General features: G+C 41.7%; 2 protein-coding genes across 6 annotated transcripts in view; one reads left to right on the forward strand and one right to left on the reverse strand.

Moving 5' to 3' along the window:
* Window positions 1-6,832, reverse strand: part of ube2m (ubiquitin conjugating enzyme E2 M) — an 11,654-nt gene extending 4,822 nt beyond the window's left edge. The window contains exon 1 of the mRNA XM_017455299.3: window positions 6,408-6,832. Coding sequence (XP_017310788.1) covers window positions 6,408-6,522 — 115 coding nt within the window. The 5' untranslated portion in view covers window positions 6,523-6,832. The remainder of the gene's footprint in view (window positions 1-6,407) is intronic.
* A 3,204-nt stretch (window positions 6,833-10,036) lies between these two features.
* zgc:158376 (zf-CXXC and PHD_FXL19 domain-containing protein) overlaps window positions 10,037-20,000 on the forward strand; it is a 19,299-nt gene continuing 9,335 nt past the window's right edge. Inside the window, exons 1-8 of one of the 5 annotated variants that reach the window (XM_017454698.3) lie at window positions 10,037-10,886; window positions 15,119-15,178; window positions 17,018-17,200; window positions 17,615-17,758; window positions 18,164-18,250; window positions 18,396-18,572; window positions 18,685-18,717; window positions 18,900-20,000. The exon at window positions 18,900-20,000 is cut by the window's right edge and continues 50 nt beyond it. In XM_017454698.3, the coding sequence (XP_017310187.1) occupies window positions 17,030-17,200; window positions 17,615-17,758; window positions 18,164-18,250; window positions 18,396-18,572; window positions 18,685-18,717; window positions 18,900-20,000 (1,713 nt within the window). In that variant the 5' untranslated portion in view covers window positions 10,037-10,886; window positions 15,119-15,178; window positions 17,018-17,029. Of the gene's footprint in view, window positions 10,887-12,654; window positions 15,179-15,327; window positions 15,472-17,017; window positions 17,201-17,614; window positions 17,759-18,163; window positions 18,251-18,395; window positions 18,573-18,684; window positions 18,718-18,896 lie in introns of those variants that run through there. The other 4 variants (XM_017454695.3, XM_017454696.3, XM_017454697.3 and 1 more) reach the window with 4 other exon arrangements.

The following is a 20,000-nucleotide window of genomic DNA, read 5'->3' on the forward strand; positions in this document are numbered from 1 at the left end:
AAAGAAAATAAAAATCATGTATATATAAAATTTATTTTAGTTTATATTGTGTGTATAAGTATTTATTCATTATTTTTACGGATGCACAAAAAGCACTGAATTAAACTCCAGTCCTAAATGAATAATATATATTCTAGTGTGTGTGTGTGTGCACGAGTGTGTGTGTGCACGAGTGTGTGTGTGTGTGTGTGTTGGGTTGTTTTCTGTTTTGTATAAACAGTTGTGTAAAGTTTTAGTCTGAAGTTTATATTTGTAACACTCAGTTTATGGATTTTATTTTAAATAAACAAAAAAAGGGTACTGAAAGTTTGCCCCGCCCCCATCCGATTAATCGAAAAAAATCATTGTTAGTTGCAGCCCTAATTTGTTTGTCACTGATGTCTAGAGATGTGAGGAGGTTAATATTAATATGTTAATGTTTATGTTAATATTAAAGTTAATATGTTAATGTTATGAGTGAGATCTATAAACATTTTATTTCTAATTTTAATTTATTGGAGACTTATTATCATGGTAAATTTCCTTCTTTCTTTCATTCAGATCTGTCGCGCTAACCCAGTTGTAATTCTGATCTCAGATCTGATCAGAAACTGGATTTTAGTCTGGTATAGTTTAGAGGCCTGTAACTGCACCGGCGTTCCCTTCCACTCCTGTCTCAACCATCATCTAATCTAATCTAATCTAATCACCATTATCAGAGAGGATATGCATTATGTCAAGTGATTACAATTAAAGTCCATGTGTAAATACAGTGCTGTGAAATAGTATTTGCCCCCATCCTGATCTCTTCTGTGTTTGTGTACATTTCACAATAAATTGCTTCAGAAATTAAAACAAATCTGAGATAAAACAAAGGCGACCTGAGTAAACACTCTATACAGTTTTAAATGATAATGTTATTTATTGAAGCAAAAAAGTTATCCAATACCAATTGGGCCTGTGTGAAAATGTATTTGCCCCCAAATCTATGGAACTGCATTGATAACGGGGTTCAGCTGGACGAGACACAACCAGACCTGATCACTGCAAACCCTGTTCAATCACATCTACACTTACATAGAACTTTTTCAGCAGCAGGAAGTTGGTTAAAAGATCTTACTCAGTAACACACTGTGGCAAAGTTGAAAGAGATTCCAGAAATGATGATGAAGGTGATTGAAGTACATCAGTCTGGGAAGGCTTACAAAGCTATTTCAGAGGCTCTGGGACTCCAAAGAACCACAGCGAGAGCCGTTATCTCCTAATGGAGAAACTCAGCACAGTACTGAACCTTCCCAGAAGTGTCCGACCTTCCAAACTTCCTCCAAGGGCACAGCAACGACTCATCCAGGAAGTCACAAAAGAGACAAGGACAACATCAAAGGACCTACAGGCATCTCCTGCATCAATAAAGGTCACTGTTCATGACTCCACGATCAGAAAGACACTGGGGGAAACGGCTCCATGGAAGAGTGGTGAGGTGAAACCACTGCTAACCCAGAAGAACATTAAGACTCATCTGAATTTCACCAAAACACACCTCGATGATCCTCAAACCTTTTGGGAGAATGTTCTGTGGACTGATGAGTGGAGAGTGAAACGGTTTGGAAGACAGGAGTCCCGTTACATCTGGCGTAAACCAAACACAGAATTCCACAAAAAGATCATCATACCTATGCTGAAGCATGGTGGAGGCAGTGTGATGGTGTGGGGATGCTTTGCTGCTTCAGGGTCTGGGTAGCTTGCAGTAATTGATGAACATTTACAATTTACAGTAATTGATGAACATTTACAAGTACATGAATTCTGCTCTCTACCAGAAAATCCTAAAGGAGAATGTCCTTCAGTCCGTAAATTGAATCTCGAGCGCAACTGGATTATGCAGCGAGACAACGATCCAAAGCGTAGGAGTAAATCCTAGAAGTGACTGAGAGACTGATCTCCAGTTATCAGAAGAGTTTGGTTGCTGCTAAAGGTAGCACAACCAGATTTTAGGTTTAAGGGGCAATTAGTTTTTCACATGGGTGATAGGTGTTGGATAACTTTTTTTGCTCCAATAAAACTGTTGTGTGTGTTTACTCGGGTTCCCTTTGTCTTATGTTGTATTTCCTTTGAAGATGTAAAACTATTTAGAATGAGATATAAACAAACACAAGAACCTAGGATTTCACTTTTTCACAGCACTGTATAAATTAGGGGGTAAATTAGGGGGTAACCCATTATTTGGACTGATGCATTCCTGAAAATAGACAGACTGTTGAACTGCTGTGGGGAAAAAATAAATCACATTTGTTAACTGCTGTGTAAATAATTTAACAGGCTCACCAGCTGATTTACTCATAACTTTCATAATAATCCTTCTCTACATCATCATCAGTGAAATACTAAATCAAATCTCATCACAGACGATTCAGCCTGAAGTTTAAACCCCTGATATAAGTGTGTGTAGTCATTAAACATTAGAAATGAAAGGTTTTGAGCTGTATTTTCTATTTTCTGCGCTCTCTCTTTAAACAGTACACAAATATAATAAATCACTGGAGCAAATAGACACTGCGTCCTTCAGGAAAGAGGCACAACTTAACTACCAGGGTTCTGGTGAAGGCTTTGAAGGCATCAGGTCTCAAAGTATATACATCCACCATCAAGAGAGTCCTACATCACCATGGGCTGAGAGGCTGTCACACAAGAAAGAAGCCGCTAGTCCAAGACCGGCAGAAAGAAAGCCAGACTGAAGTGTGCAGGTGATCAGCAGGCTTTAAGAGGAGACTTCTCTGATAAGATGAATCAAAAATGGTACTGTTTGGTCATATTGATCAGCACTTTTTATGGAGGAACAAGGGTTTATAATCAAAAGAACATCGTTCCAACTGTGAAGAATCATGTTGTGAGGTGTTTTGGTGGAAAAGGGACTGGTGCACTCCAGAAAACAGACAGCATCATGATGAAATACTGAAGCAACACCTCAAGAAATCAGTCAGAAGGTTAAAAATTGGTCATAACTGGGTTTTAAAGGCAGAACAATGATCCTAATCAAACCTCCAAACAACAAAGTGAAAGTATTGCAGTGATCATCACAAAGCCCTGACCTGAATCCCATAGAACATTTGTGGACTGAAGTGAAAACGCGCAGTGAGGCCCAGGAACCCAGCTGAGGTACAGCGGTTCTGTCAGGAGGAACGGGCAAAACCTCCAGCAGAGTACTGTGAGAAGCTGGAGGAAGACTACAGCAAGAGTTTGATTCAAGTTAAAGCAAGTAAAAGACAACAACAACAAACGGTGACAACAAAAGGTCAATGTCTGATCCACTGAATATCTGATCTAATAAATAAAAGTAAAAGTCTGGTTCTTAGCTATTAGTGTGAAATGACCTGTTATCAAAATGAAGCAGAAACACTGACTGAAATAACACAGGAAGTGTACAGCAACATGAAGTGTGTGGAGTGTGAAAAAGTGTGTGCGCACGCGTGTTATTACACTACTGTTGTGCTTAGAATCTCAAAAAAGCCCAAAAGTTTGGACATTTTTAAACGTATTAGTCCGTGTGTGGAGTCTGAATCAGACTGAAGTCGACTCCTTTGGCTTGCTTTCAAACTGAACGTTATTAAACAAATGAGGGGTGTGTAGTGATGAAGATGTCCTCGTAAAACTCTTTTCTCCGTTAGTCAGGAACACGGTGGTGTAGAAAGCACAGAGAACACGGAGCTGGCGCTAAATAAAGGATCAGATGATTCTAGAAATATCTAGTTTAAACATTTTACACAGTTTATTTTCTCCCAGAATACACACGCTATTTCTACAGCTCTGTACTTTGGCTCAGTTTATCAGCTCTCTAAATACATGAAAAACACACAAACAAACAAACAAACAAACAATCTACAAAAACTCAACACACACACTGATTCACTTCCTGCAGTGAGTCGATTCAGTGTTATTTGGTCAGTAGAAGTCTACATCACTCAGACCTGAGTGTGTTCTCATGTGGGTAAAGAACCACACCAGGTTTCTGTTCAAACACTGAACACTGTGTGTGTGTGTAAAAAAAAAACATTACTTTTAACTTTAAACAGGATACAAGCTGATTTCTTTTACAACCCCAATTCCAAAAATGTTGGGACAGTATGTAAAATGCAAAAACAAAGACTCACTTGAAAATTCAGTTCACGCTGTACTATACTGAAAACTAATTATTAACATTATTTGATGTTTAGCTTTGTGAATTTTATTTAGTATTGAAAACATACACTCAATTTAAATCTGATGACTGCAACACACTCCAAAAAAGTTGGGACAGTTGACTGTTTACCGCTGTGTAACATTAGATTTTCTATTAATAACACTTATTAAGCGTTTGGACGCGGAGTGAAGACTCCAGTTGGTTAAGTTTAACTAGTGGAATTTTCCCCATTCAACCATTTTTGCATTTGTTCAGCTGCGCGACTGTACGAGGACTTCATCGCCTTATTTTACACTTCATAATGCACCACACGTTCTCAATGGGAGACGGGTCAGGACTGCAGCAGGCCACGCTCGCACCTGCTCTCTCTGCTCACACAACCATGCTCTTGTAATCTGGGCAGAATGTGGTTTGGCGTTGTCCTGCTCTGGATGGCAGCGTATGTTCCTCCAAAATGTGTACATATCTTTCTGCATTAATGATGCCCTCACAGATGTGCAAGTTACCCCATACCATGGGCACTGACATGCCCCCAAACCATGGGCACTGACACGCCCCCAAACCATGGGCACTGACACGCCCCCAAACCATGACAGGCGCTGGCTTTTGGACCTGATGCTGATAACAGCTCATCGGGCCACAAAACACAATTCCACTGTGCTACTGTCCATCTAGGATGAGACTGAGTCCAGAGAAGTGGGCGGAGCTTCTGGACAGTGTTGATGTACGGCTTCTGCTTTGCATAGTAAAGCCATAACTTGCATCTGTGGATGCAGCGGCGAATGGTGTCGACTGACAAAGGTTTACCAAAGTATTCCCGAGCCCATGTCAGGATCTCTGTTACAGACTCATGACGGTGTTTAAGACGGTGACGTCTGAGGGAGCGGAGATCACGCGCATTCAGAAATGGTTTTCAGCCTCGCCCTTTACGCACCGAGATTTGACCGGATTCCTCGAATCTTTTAATTATATTGTGCACTGTAGAAGGTGAAACGCCCCAAATCCTACCGATTTGTCTTTGGGAAATGTTCTTCTCAAAGTGTTCTCGACCCGTCCTTGCTCTTGAAGGACTCTGCCTTTTTTGGAGGCTCCTTATATACTATGATTAGACGATAGAGAATTGCCCCGTCCCAATTTTTTTGGAACGAGTTGAATGCATCAATTTCAAAATAAACGTTTATCTTTGAAAAACTATGCAACTGATTAGTTAAAACATCAAATACCCTGTCTTTATGTTTTTTTTTTTTAAATACAAGTCAAAGTACATTTACACATCACTCCTCTTTGGTTTTAATGTGTCTATGATGTATACCTTACCCTGCATTTCACACTAAACGTGTTTTAGTTTTAGTATATATATATATATATATATATATATATATATATATATATATATATATATATATATATATATTTACATTACTTCTTGCACATACACCTGTTGTTTAATTCATTATCATTTTAATTCAACTCAATAGTTCAAAATGAGCATGAAAATGAAACTCAATCCAGCTTAAGGTTTGTAATAAAGATATTAATTCTGACACTTAAATAACTTTAAATCGTGAATAAAACTTTTATTAAACGCATTACTCTGAAAAACACTAACTTTCTCCAACACTTTATTGGTCTACATCACTACATCAGCTTATTAACACTTAGTTTTATCAACATAAAAATGAGAAAAGTTCACATTAGGAGATAAATAAGTGTCTAGACAATGTCTGGTGTTATTAATCCACTGACTTTTCCGAATGACAAATGAATAAATCTTTAACACAACACTTTCTTAGCAAGACTAACACTGACTTGTATCAGGAAATAAACTAGCCAGCTAGCTTGTTAGCATAGCATAGCTACGTGTTTTGAAAAGCAGCATATTTTACTTTTTCGAGTCAGAAATTTTTCACATCAGATTCAGAACTTTTCGCTGTTAAACAGGACCGGAACCGGGCTGTTAGTTTAAACTACCGAGTGATTAGCCGGTCTCATTCGGTTAAGTGATAACAGCTAGTTACAGGCAGCTAGCTAGCTAGCTTCACTACGACGTTTCGATTCGGTTCTGTGGGAATATCGTGATAAAGACATTACATTTGATTAACACTAATGCAGGAACAGAAGGGCTGATGGTGAACTGTGTGCTGAGTGTTTACTGTTACTCTGTCACTACAGTAATAATAAAACCAACACATACACCGGGATGTGAGGTAGTTAGCTAGCCGGGTTAGCAGTGTTGCTAAGGCTAGCGTACCTTTCTGTATCCGCAGCTGGGCCGCGCTGGCTTTCTTTCCCCCGGCCCCGGTTCTGTTTCCCCCCGCGGACTCCTCATCCTTCTTCTGCTGCTTTAAAGAGAACAGTTTAATCATGGCTCCGAGTGTGTGTATGTGTATGTGTGTGTGTGTGTGTGTGTGTGTGTGTGTATGTGTGTGTGTGTGAGTGAGAGAGAGAGAGAGACTGTGTGAGTGTGTGTTCTCCTCCCAGCACCGAGCTAACGCTAATGCTAATGCTAATCTCAATCTCAATCTCTCTCTCTCTCTCTCTCTCTGGAGTGTGAAGTTATAGAGCCGGGACACACTCTGTCTATCTGTCTATCTGACTGACTGACTGACTGACTCTCTCTCTCTCTCTCTCTCTCTCTCTCTCTCTCTCTCTCTCTCTCTCTCTGTGTGTGTCTCTCTTCCCCCTCTCTGTCGGTCTGTGCCTTCCTGTGTGTTAGAATGTCTATCTATCTATTTGTCCATTTACCTGTCTCTATGCTTGTTTCTCTGTCTGTCTGTCTGTCTCTCACTGTCTCTATTTCTTTCTCTGGATGTCTGTCTCTCTCTGTTTGTGGAAAGTATTCCGACTGTCATTATTATTAATTTTATTCATTTTGTAAAATTGATTCCTTTTTTTGTCTATAAAAACATTCCATGAACAAACACACAACCACACACACAGATGTATGTTTGTAATAAAGTATTAAAAATAAACACATTTACACAATGAGATATTGAGTGAGTGAATGAATGAGTGAACAAGTGAGTGAGTGAATGACTGAATGAGTGAAGTATAGAGTGAGTAATTGAGTGAGTGAGTAATTGAGTGAGTGAGTGAATAAATGAGTGAGTGAATGAATGAGGTATTGATTGAGTGAGTGAGTGAATGAGTGAGTGAATGAATGAGTAATTGAGTGAGGGAGTGATTGAGTGAGTGATTGAGTGAATGAGAGTGGTGAGGGGTGAGAGTGGTGAGGGGTGAGAGGGTGAGAGTGGTGAGGGGTGAGTGGGTAAGAGGGGTGAGAGTAGTGAGAGGGGTGAGAGTAGTGAGAGGGGTGAGAGGGTGAGAGTAGTGTGAGGGGTGAGAGTGGTGAGGAGGTGAAAGGGGGTGAGTGTAGTGAGAGGGGTGAGGGGTGAGAGTGGTGAGGAGGTGAAAGGGGGTGAGAGTAGTGAGAGGGGTGAGAGTGGTGAGAGTAGTGAGAGGGGTGAGGGGGTGAGAGGGGTGAGAGTGGTGAGGGGTGAGAGTAGTGAGAGGGGTAAGGGTAGTGAGAGGGGTGGGGGTGAGAGTAGTGAGAGGGTGAGGGGGTGAGAGGGGTGAGAGTAGTGAGGGGGTGAGAGGGTGAGAGGGGTGAGAGTAGTGAGAGGGGTGAGTATAGTGAGAAGGTGACAGGGGTGAGAGGGTGAGAGTAGTGAGAGGGGTGAGGAGGTGAGAGTAGTGAGAGGGGTGAGATGGGTGAGATGGGTGAGAGTGGTGAGAGGGGTGAGTGTAGTGGGAGGGGTGAGGGGGTGAGATGGGTGAGGGGGTGAGAGTATTACTGGTTGTTGAAGGAGGTGTTGATGGTGGGTAGAGAGACGCCCATGCTCTTTTCAGCTGTTGTCACAATCCGCTGTAGTTTCTTGCAGTCAGAAGCTTTGCAGCTCCTGTACCACACGATGAGACAGCTGGTCCAGATTCGCTCTATCATCCCTCTGTAGAAGGTGGTGAGGATGGGATGGGGGAGGCTGTCTCTCTTCAGCTTCTCTAGGAAGTGAAGTGAGTGTTGAGAGTCCAGGAGCGGTCCTGATTTGATCATGGCCCTCATGTTTACACGTCTCGTCTCAGTGAGGACGCCGCAGCAGCAGCAGGGACGTGTCAGCGTTTCTGTCCCAGTGGACTGAGACACAGCAGCGTGATGATGGTCAGTGAGAAGGTTGAGATAATTTACACTGAACTCTCAACCTGATAACAATAACTGATAATAAAGATCATGTGAGCAGGATAACATGCTCACTGATGGAGTAAGTCTTGTGCGCTCCCTGGTGGTCAGGAGCTGCTCTACACCACACACTCTCCATGTCCAAAGATAGCAAAAAGCTACCTAATTCCTCAATCATGAAGAATACACACATCTATTTGTATGACTTTATATCTGTACAGTAAATGAGATATAAGTTTCATCAAAGCAAGGTTTTAACTTCACCCAAATTTCCTTGCCTTAAACATTAAGTGATGCTTTTTAATAAATGATGAACTCTGTCACTTAAAGCATCTTACTGTTCAGTTTGTGACATATCAACTTCTTTACCATTTTCTGTTTTATTATTATTATTATTATTATTATTATTATTATTATTATTATTATTACTATTGCTATTTTAAAGTAAAATTCGACATCTTTTAATTTTATTAATTGTGCCTCCACAACCAACAAGTCTGGAAACTCTGGAAAGTGAACAGTGTCACACAGTGTAAAAATATAAACATGCTAAATGATTGTGTAGATTTTAGTCGCTGTGAGGAAGTGATTTAAACAGATGGGTTTGAGGATTTGATCTTTTCTGGATCAGAGTAAACAGAGAATCCTGTCAATAACGTCATTCTGAGTGGAATCTGACCGACAGGACCAATTAAAAATGGCAATTGTTGGTAAATCGCTGTGGTGTAAGAGGAATAAAACACGTGGGGACGTGCTGTTAGCAGAAAATAATCAACTTCACAGTGGGTAAATAAAAAAGTTGAACATTCTCTTTGGTAAGATTCTATTAGCGGGTTGTAGAAGATGCCTTGCGACATAAATAAATGTTAGGATGAAATGCGTTGTCATGGTTAGCAAACATTTAAGATTTTACAGCTAGGATATTTCTGTTATCCTGAAAAGTAATATTCATCTTGTACACACACAAAAAAATGTTTTTACGAGAAAAAAAAGGGTGGAGGGGTGAGGAAAAACCACATCCGTCTGACAGAACGGATATGACGCAATATCAAAATGGCGTTCCAATTCTAGCTTGTTCATTCTGGGTTCGTTCTAGAACTCTGGCTCTAACTCAGCCCTACAGTTGTAACCGTTACGGAAAGCGCGTGACGTCATCGCTGTTTTCCTTTCACTTTTACCTGAAGAGAGAGAAGAGACTAACCGACTAGACTAGCCTAGCATGCTAGCATTCCTGAGCTGGCTAGCTAGCGAGCTACCCCAAGCTGTAAATCGAACGCGTGGTGCATTTCTTAAGTCATCATTAATAATAAATAAAACGAGTAGCTGTGTAGTTACACTGCTAAACGCTGCCTGGGGTGAGATTACGTGTACTATGTAATATCGAGTCGGCTCTTCGAATCGGTTCATTTAAGTGAACCGGCTCGCACACGCAGGACGAAGTTTGAAGAGTAAAATAATTATATGAAACAGACAACGAAGAATACATACTTATATAATTATTATTTATTATTATTTTTTTTTTTAAAAAAAACTGTCTTAGAGGGTGAACAAACGGAAATGGAAATCAGCCGTTTGGGAGTCGACTCACATTAATGATCCGAGTCGCTCTGGGAAGCTCTTGCGCGTAGGCGTGCGTTAGGATCCTACATTTCCCATGATGCTCGCGGTCACGTGACGGAGCGAGCGTGCGTAAGGACGGAGGGGGGAAATAGGCGTGACTTCCGCGTTTCTTTTTTACCTCCCCCATGTTTTATTTTCTATTTATTTATTTCATTTTTTTAAAGGCAGAAATGGAGGGTGATGGCGTCTTGTGTGTCATCGAGCGCACACAGTGGGACGGGATGATGTAGGGATATAACATTCAGACCGGAATATAATAAATGAAGGCGAGAGTGAGGGACGGAAAAAGAAAAGGAGACGGAGATTTACACAATAGAGAAATGAGCAGAACAATAGACACGCTCATCTGCGCACTGCTTTCATTTTAAAGCGGATTTTTCCCCTGATTTTTTTTGTTGTTGTTGTTGACGAATCCGAATTGAATACCTTGTTGGGAAGGAGTGTTTTTTTCTCCCAAGGGTGTTAAATTAAGGCTGGGCTCGAGGAGAGAGAGAGAGAGAGAGAGAGAGAGAGAGAGATTCACAGATGATTATTTAAAGAGAATAGTTGTTTTTCATCTTTGCAGTTATTATTTACACCCAGTGCAAAACCTGCACACACTCCAGCTGCACGCGCCTGCTCAGTTTTATTTATTTATTATTATTAATAATAATAATATTATTCATTTTAATAGTGAGTGTGTGTGTGTGTGCAGGAACACATGTAAAGCGAGCGAGTGAGAGGGGACGAGAAAAAGGGAAGGCTAGAAAAAAAAGGAGAAAGAAACAAGGAAGCAATCCCTCTATTCCTCTCTCCATCTGAGCGCCTGTGCCCTTTTTGGTGCAGATATTATTATTATTATTATTATTAATAACAATATTATTAATCATTTCTGCAAGTGAATTTAATAATTTCTAATGCGCGCGCCGGGAGTATGCGACTCGGCGCTAATCACAGGTGAGTTAATCCTAATCTTTTACATTTGTTCTTAATTCATCACAAACAACACACTCATATATATATATATATATATATATATATATATATATATATATATATATATATATATATATATACACACACACACACACCACTCCACAGCCAGCAGGCTCATCTGGAGCGCTTTAGCATGCTAGCATTGCTCTTATTTCCCCTCCTAGTGCTAGCTTCAGAAGCTGCACGTCATCTTCATCATCATCAAATAACTGTTATTAAATCATTATTAACCGGAACTAACCCCTAACATTTACAAGCATGACGCTAAGATAAGCTAGGATATGCTAACTAGCTAGCTAGCTAGAAAGCAGGCTAACCCACACTGTGTTGCGCATCATTACGTTATTGGGGTGTGTGTGTGTGTGTGTGTGTGTGTGTGTGTTAGCTAACTAGCCGTGAATGTTTTTCATTTTTATACCAGTAAAATCGTTATTTTTGTATTAAACCCTGCAGGTCGGTCATGTGTGCTGGGATTGAAACACGGATATTGATCACATTAATGATGAATAAACAGATAAATAAATAAATAAACAGATAATGAGCTCGCGAGGTTACACGGCTAATCACATTGTATTAGCATCGCCTCAGTTAGCTAGCTCTCCCCACACACACACACACACACACACACACACACACACACCCCCCTCGGGTTAGTTTATGTAATTAATATATATCAAATATTTAATAACGACATTCAGGGGTTAAGGAGGAAAATGCTACAGATTTATTTTTAGTAAAATAAACCGTCATGAGACACACACACACACACACACACACACACACACACACACACAGAATTAACACTTAACTCTGATCATAAACTAATATTTTTATATCTTTACATTATTGAAATAGTCTTAGTGTATAAACTCCACACTATGTATAATTTATAGATGTTTTTTACACGCAGATGCAAAACTACACTCTTTATAATCTTTATGTAATAACCACAAAATATTATATTTTAAAAGGAAATAAAGAGGAAAATATAAAGACATGAAACTCAGTCGAATGCGGCGGATTAATTCTGTTTCCCCCAAAGATTACTTTAAAAAAATAACTTTCATAATTCAATCTTTTAAACCAGAAGTAAAACTAACAAGGACAAATAACATAATAACATAACAACATAACAACATAACCGGTCAGTTAGAAATCAGATATATATATATATATATATATGTATATATATGTATGTGTGTGTGTGTGTGTGTGTGTGTGTGTGTGTTAGATAAGTGCTTAAATAAATAAAAATCCATGAATAAGACTCAGTGAATCATGTCCAGTTAATTGAAGTGTTTTGTAAAATGAATTTTTAAAAATAATTAGTATATATTTTTATTTTGGTGTTTTTAAAAAATGAGGACGAATTAATTAATGAAACTAACGAGGAAAAGCAGAAACATCAGGAAAGTGGTAAATAAAATAACAATAATTAATGTCTGAGTGAATGTGTTGATTAATATGAGGGTTTAAAATAAAATGAAGGAGAATTTGCAGATTTGACACTGAGGAGGAAAATTAGACAGGTTTTAATAAAATAAAGTAACGTATAATGAACTCGAATTTATACACATGTAAAACAAAGCAGATTTTGCATTTTAACTCGGATTATAACTGAATAATTTATTATTATTATCATTATCATTATTATTATTATTATTATTATTATTATTATCGCCATCATCACTATTATTATTATTATTATTATTATTATTATTATTATTATTATTATGATGATGATGATGATGATTAACTGAGGTGGTAAGTTAGTGTTGTGAGAGTCTTCACCTGAACACTGTAACATAATGTCTGTTTTTAAAACCCAGTGTAGATGTAGTGTGTTTGTTTTCTGTTCCTCTTCCTCGTTTCATTTCCATGTCTGATTCAGTGTGTGTTCTGCTTGTGCAGGAGAAGTGTGTGTGTGTGTGTGTGTGTGTGTGTGTGTGTGTGTGTGCAGACTGTAGTGCTGGGTAAAGTGTCACTTTACAATGGTAATATTAATATCACCATATACCATAGCGTCCCCTCGCTGTCCCCTCGCTGTCCCCTGAGATATCTAGACTCAGTGTTGAACATTATTTAATAATGGCAGTAGTGATCTCCCTGTTCTACAACCTGCTGATTAAAATGCAGAATCTGTTTCTGATCACGTGACTCGGTGCTAATTCACACAAAACAACTAGCTTTAATAAATAAATAAATAACAAACTAAAAACAGGGCTTTTAACCCACCAGCTCGTCAGACCAGATGATGTGTTTATAAAATGGAAAATTAAATATTTAGGAATTTATTTTTTATTAAACACAGCTGTCACGTGATTAGATTAGATTAATTCATGTACTTTAAAAAAGTATTTAAAAACATCTAATTAGATTTATTTCTCATTTTAGTGTTTTAAAAAAACTAATCATGAAGACTCCGATAGAACAGTCAGATAAATATAAATAAGTAAAATGGGGCGGTAATATCAGTGTGAACCTCAGTCACACTTGTTAAATATATTATTAGTAAATTATTTATAAAATGTGTATATTATGGAATTAAAGATGCTTTGTGTGTGTAATAAATGATTTCATATTGTTCTCTGAATGAAAAACCAGCATTTAAAAGCAATAAATCCAGCCTGTAGACGGATAAAACACACACCTGAGATCCCGCTTTAATAGGTGCAGTGATGCTCAGCCAATAGGAGCGCTCAGGGGGCGGGGCTTCAGAGATTGAGAGATGTAGGAGAAACTCCTCATGATGTTCACTTCACATCCAGAGCGCTAGTCGTCTGTCAGTGTGCAGAGTGTCATGCTGTCGTCTGACATCTGACTCCGCCCATAAACATAACCACACCTACATCCAATCAGCAGCAGGTATTACAGTTTAACCCTGTGCTCATGCTAGCTAGTGACACTTCAGTGGTTAACGTGTCGTACAGGAGAAACGAGGTGAACTCCCATGCCCAGTCTATAGATAATGTCCAAAAGTAAGTGCCCCCTCCCCTGCTGCTCTGCTCATAGACTCCGTGCTGATTGGTCAGACGTGTAACAGGAAGTATGTGAAGAGTGTGTGTGTGTGTGTGTGTACATACCTACTGTTATGATTTATCACAGCTCTTTACACTGGGCTCAGACTGAGGCTGTGTGCGTATGTGCAGAATTTTATCCAACGAGACGAATCTGTGTGTGTTCTAACAGTCCTGTCATTATGGACAAAAATTTAAATACAGCTTGGTTGAATTATAATAAGTAATAATTCACTGAACAAAATGATAAGGTTTAGAAGAATGTAATATCAACAGAAGTTATACCTGATTAACACGTGCGCGCACACACACACACACACACACAGACAGACAGACAGACAGACAGACAGAAATTATAATCATTAACGTTGAGGATACAGAAAGAATTTTAAAAAAGAATAGCAGCGATGTGGCCGTTTCACACTCTGCTCTATGACTCAGCTCTTTCTCTCTCTCTCACACTCACACACTCTTTATTTATTTTCACTTCTCTCTGCATGAAACATCCACTGTAACACTCATTTGCCTTACCATCCATATGAGGACTTCCTGCTGACATCATAGTTATTAACACAGCTAATCAACACTATCTATCTCATTAACCCTTAACCCCACACCCTAATCTGTAACCCTTAACCCCACACCCTAATCTGTAACCCTTAACCCCACACCCTAATCTGTAACCCTTAACCCCACACCCTAATCTGTAACCCTTAACCCCACACCCTAATCTGTAACCCTTAACCTGTAGCGCTTAACCCTTAATCCCTAAACCTTAAACCATAGCCCTTAACCCCATTCAGCTATCTCCTAAGCCCTTAACCCTAACCATTCACCCTTAACCCCTAACCCTAATCTCTAAATTTGAACCCCTAACCACTTTCCTGTGATGTTGTGATACCTTTTTTTTTAAGTGAAAGGCTGTCAGTAGTTACAGACTGGGTGTGAAGTTAAATCTTTCTAATTAATTTTAAAAATGTAAAGTGTTTTATGATCTTTCAGTGTTAGTATTTATAAATGAGTATTTTTTAATTATACGCGAGTCTGTTAATATCGGTCTGTGCTGAGACGTTGTCCTGAAAAGTCCGGAACCCACGGGAGTTTAAACTGCACATACATGTGATTATTGCATTTATTATTTATTTACTTATTTTTATATTTATTTTTTTCTTACAGGTGAAAAATGGCATTAACATTGAATGAAAGGGTAGAGATGGTGCTTCTTGGTAGTTCTCGGTACTCTCATTGGTTCCTGACTTTTTGGACACATTGGATATAAAAGTTTACACACCCCTCTTAAAATAGCAGGTTTTTGTGATTATAAAAAATTTAACTAAGATAAATTGTCAGATCTGTTTTTTTCCTCCATGTTTAATGTGAAATAGCAACCAACAACATTCAAGAAACAGAAACCTAGAGAAGGAAAGTGTGTGCGGTCTGGATGGGAGGGACATACTGTGTGTGTCGGACTCGGTCTGACGAGGGCGAGTAGTGCTGTCCTCACAGTCCCCTCTGAAAGTATTGGAACAGTAAGGCCAGTTCTTTTGTGTTTATGTTTAGCTATACGCTGAAGACGTTTGTGTTTGAGATCAAAAGATTAATATTAGACGATGGATCAGAATTTCAGCTTTCATTTCCTCATATTTACATCTGGACGTGTTAAACACTTTAGAACATGGTACCGATTGGAACACAGGGCTGCCAGGTGTTTCTTGCTCCCCAGGTGTGTCCAGATAGATTGTTTAAACAGTAAATAGCTCTGAACATCTACTCATGGTTTTAACCTTCAGTTTCACCTGTGAAGACTGCATTTGTTGTTAAAAAGGACAAACCAACATGACGATCAGAGAGCTGTCTATGGGAGAAGAGCGAGCCATTTTGAACCTGATGAAAAGAGGGAAAATCATTCAGAGGCACTGCACAGACATTGGGTATAACCAGTACAACAATCTGGAATGTCCTGAAAAAGAAAGAAACCGCTGGTGTGCTGAGGAACAGACGCCGAACGGGTCGGCCAGGGAAAACAACAACAGCTGATGACCAACACTGTGAGAGCTGTGAAGAAAAACCCAAAACAACAGTCAGTGACATCACCAACAACCTCCACAGGGCAGGGTGAAGGTCTCACCATCCAGCAAAGAAGACTTGGAGAGCAGAAATATAGAGGACATACCACAAGATGTAAACCACTCATCAGCAGTAAGAGTCAGAAATCCAGACTGGAATTCACAAAGAAATACAGAGATGATCCACAAACGTCCTGAACCGACATGAACCTCTACCAAAGTGATGGAAAGACCAAAGTGTGGAGAAAGAAAGGATCTGATCATGATCCAGAACATACAAGCTGATCTGTGAAACATGGTGGAGGTAGTGTCATGGCTTGCATGTCTGCTTCTGGAACATTCTCACTGATCTTTATTGATGATGAACTCATGATGGAGCAGCAGAGTGAATTCAGAACTTTACAGGAACATCCTGTCTTTTAACTTCATCATGCAGCAAGACAACGATCCAAAACACACTTCCACCTCAACACAGGACTTCATCAGGGGGAAAGTGAAAGGTGTTAGACTGGACAAGTCCATCACCAGACCTTCACCCAACTGAAGGGAGAACACCCCCGAAATACACAACTACTGCAAGAGGCTGCAGTAGAAACCTGGAGAAGCTTCACAGAAGAAGAAACAGCAGTTTGGTGTCAGTGAGTCGCAGGAGTGATGCAGTTACTGCGAGTAACAGATACGCAACTGAATATCAAGTGTTATTTACTCTCATTTACTTCAGGACCGCTCTGTTCCTGTGCTTTTGTTCGCATAATACTCGGGTGATCTGATACAGAAGGTTCTGTGTTTTATGTTTAACACGTCTGTTATTCATCCAGGTTACTGTACGTTTTCCCCTAAAACATTTTAGTTGCTATTTCACATTAAAAGTGGAAAAAGATCTGAGGTGATTTAACTTGTAAACTTTTATATCTGTTGTAAATTTATTATTATTATTATTATTATTATTATAATCGTAATATATCCGTGCTTACGCCCATGTTTCTCTCCTGTGTGTGTGTGTGTTCAGAGTGTAGAGGTGATGTCGGGCAGTAAGGCTCTGGGGGGGGCGAGGCGGCGCCGTACCCGTTGCCGGCGCTGTCAGGCCTGTATGCGCTCCGAGTGTGGAGAGTGTCACTTCTGCAAGGACATGAAGAAGTTCGGGGGACCGGGACGCATGAAACAGTCCTGTCTATTGAGACAGTGTACTGCTGTGAGTACACACACACTCGCGCGCGCACACACACACACACACACACACACACACACACACACACACACACACACACACACAATTTATACAAAAGGTGAAAAAATTAAACACTGATCTAATAATTTAGAACAAATTGGTAAAATCCTGTACCCTGCTGTTACATGCCCCGCCCTGCTCTGCCCCACAAAGCCCCGCCCCACAAAGCCCCGCCCTGACGACACTGAGTGTTAGTGTGAGATTGGATGCTGGGTTTTTTCCCACACTGTCAGTGCTCAGACATTATTTATGCTGCTGTTATTTACAATTCACCCCACAAATTCCTCTTATACACAAATTCACTTCCTCTTATACGCTCTGTGTGTGTGTGTGTGTGTGTGTGTGTGTGTGTGTGTGTGTGTGTATGTGCATGTATAGCCCGTGCTTCCACACACAGCGGTGTGTTTTGCGTGTGGAGAAGCGGGGAAGGAGGACACCGTGGAGTCTGAGGAGGAGAAGTTCAGTCTCTCTCTGATGGAGTGTACCATCTGCAACGAGATCATCCACCCCAGCTGCCTTAAGGTCTGTCTGCCCCCCTGTCTGCCCCCCTGTCTGTCCCCCTGTCTGTCCCCCTGTCTGTCCCCCTGTCTGTCCCCCTGTCTGCCCCCCTGTCTGCCCCCCTGTCTGTCCCCCTGTCTGTCCCCCTGTCTGCCCCCCTGTCTGCCCCCCTGTCTGCCCCCCTGTCTGCCCCCCTGTCTGCCCCCCCGCAGTCATTGCTGTGTAATAACGGACTCTAAGAGGTTATAATGGTGTTATTAGTGTAAACTCCGGGACTGTTATAAACTATAACTGTAATTTAAATTAAATTGGCTGTATCTGTGTGTGAGAAATGATTTACTATACAGACAGAGCGGACTGAGTGGTGTGTGTGTGTGTGTGTGTGTGTGTGTGTGCGCGCACTGATCAGTGTTGTGTGTTTCCTGACAGATGGGTAAAGCGGAAGGCATCATTAACGATGAGATCCCAAACTGCTGGGAGTGTCCCAAATGCCACAAGGAGGGGAAAACCAGTAAGGTGAGGATTTAAACTCCTCCTCCTCCTCCTCCTCCTCCTCCACCACCTCCACCTCCGCACGCGCTACAGTAAATACATCAACACTCTGCAGCAGTATGGACAGCTCCTGCTTCTCGCTCAGTTCCTCTGGTGTTTTATCCCTCAGGATGGAGACGGTTTGGGGAAGAGGCGGCTGGATAACGGCGAGGTGGGCCGGTGGAAGATCACAGACGAGCCACCGCCCAGCAAAAAGAAACCTCCGTCTGCCGAGGAGACGCGCCAGGACGGGCAGAAACGCAAGAAGGAGAAGGAGCAGTCTCAGGAGAGCGGGCCCAAGAAGAAGGTTAGAGAGTTTAACATTCAGTGCCTGCTAGCGTGAGTGTGTACCATGTGATCACATCATAAACAGGAAGTGGGCGGTGCCTCACGGTGATGCAATGTTTCTATCTGTACAGATGAAAGGCGCTCGGGAAAAACATCTGAAAAAGGTACGAGTTGCAGCAGCATCTACTTGAGATTGGTTTTAATTCTGTGATAATGACATGATGCTAAACTGGTGGCTATAAGAGTGCATTGCCCATTAGCTACATTAGCTCGTTAGCTACATTAGCCTGGTAGCTCAGTGCAAAACCTTGGACGCTGAACCTCGACTTTGTTTTTTCTGCAGCAGAAGCAGAAGCCGAACTCTTCCGACTCGGCTGAGACCAACGGGCCAAACTCCTCCTCCGGGGGTCAAGGGTCAGCCGGTGTAGGCTCAGCGGCGCAGCCTCCATCTTCGACCTCCAACCAGGACCAGCGCTCTCACCACCGCGAGAAACTGGAGCGCTTCAAGCGCATGTGCCAGCTGCTGGAGCGCACCAGAGACTCCTCCTCCTCTTCCTCTTCTTCCTCCAGCTCTGAGTCGGACTCGGATTCCGATTCTGACTCGGATTCGGCGTCTCCGGGCGGCGCTTCTGAACCGTCGTCCCCGGCAACGGCGTACAACTCCCGAGAGAGAGAGCGCGAGAAAGAACGCGAGAAAGAGCGTGAGAAAGAGCGCGAGCGAGAGAGAAACCGGCGTCTGGCTGAACTGGGCTTCAGCGCCAGCGACGACTCTGAAGGCGAGAGGACGGGAAACGAACAGGAACAGGAAGTGACGTCAGAGGAAACTCCACAACAACAACAACAACAACAACAGCAGCAGCAGCGCAGCCGGAAATCCGAAAACACTCCGAGGGGACGCAAATCGGCTGCGGTGACCGAGATGGATGATGAGGACGCAGCCGGCGGCGGGGAGAAAAACAGGAAACCCGGGCTGCTGACCCCGCCTTCTCCGTCAGCCCTTTCTTCCAGTCAGCACCAGGCTTCAATCGGCCACGCCTATTCAGAGGGCGTGTCAAAACGCAGCAACGGACAGGAAGTGTCGCGGAACGGGCGGACTCGCATGGAGAAAGAGAACGCCAAGGGTAACAGCGGCGGCACTAACGCTAATCATCGACACCAGACTAACAAAACGGGCCGAGCCGGGAAAATGCGGAGCGGAACCAAACAGACGCAGATGACAGGAAGCGGGACGGCAAACGGAGGAAACGGAGGCGTCCTGCTGTCCAATCCGGCGTCCCGCATTGCAGCCCAGTTGACGTTTATCTCTCCACCTAAAGCGGTGCAGATGGAGAGGCACCTGGTGCGTCCTCCGCCCGCCTGCCCTGAGCCACACTGCCTCCCGCTGGACAGCGGTGCGTCCCACGTCCTGCCCCGAGACGTCTGGCTCCGGGTGTTCCAGCACCTCAAC

Source organism: Ictalurus punctatus, chromosome 24, assembly GCF_001660625.3.
Source record: "Ictalurus punctatus breed USDA103 chromosome 24, Coco_2.0, whole genome shotgun sequence".
Lineage (NCBI taxonomy): Eukaryota > Metazoa > Chordata > Actinopteri > Siluriformes > Ictaluridae > Ictalurus > Ictalurus punctatus.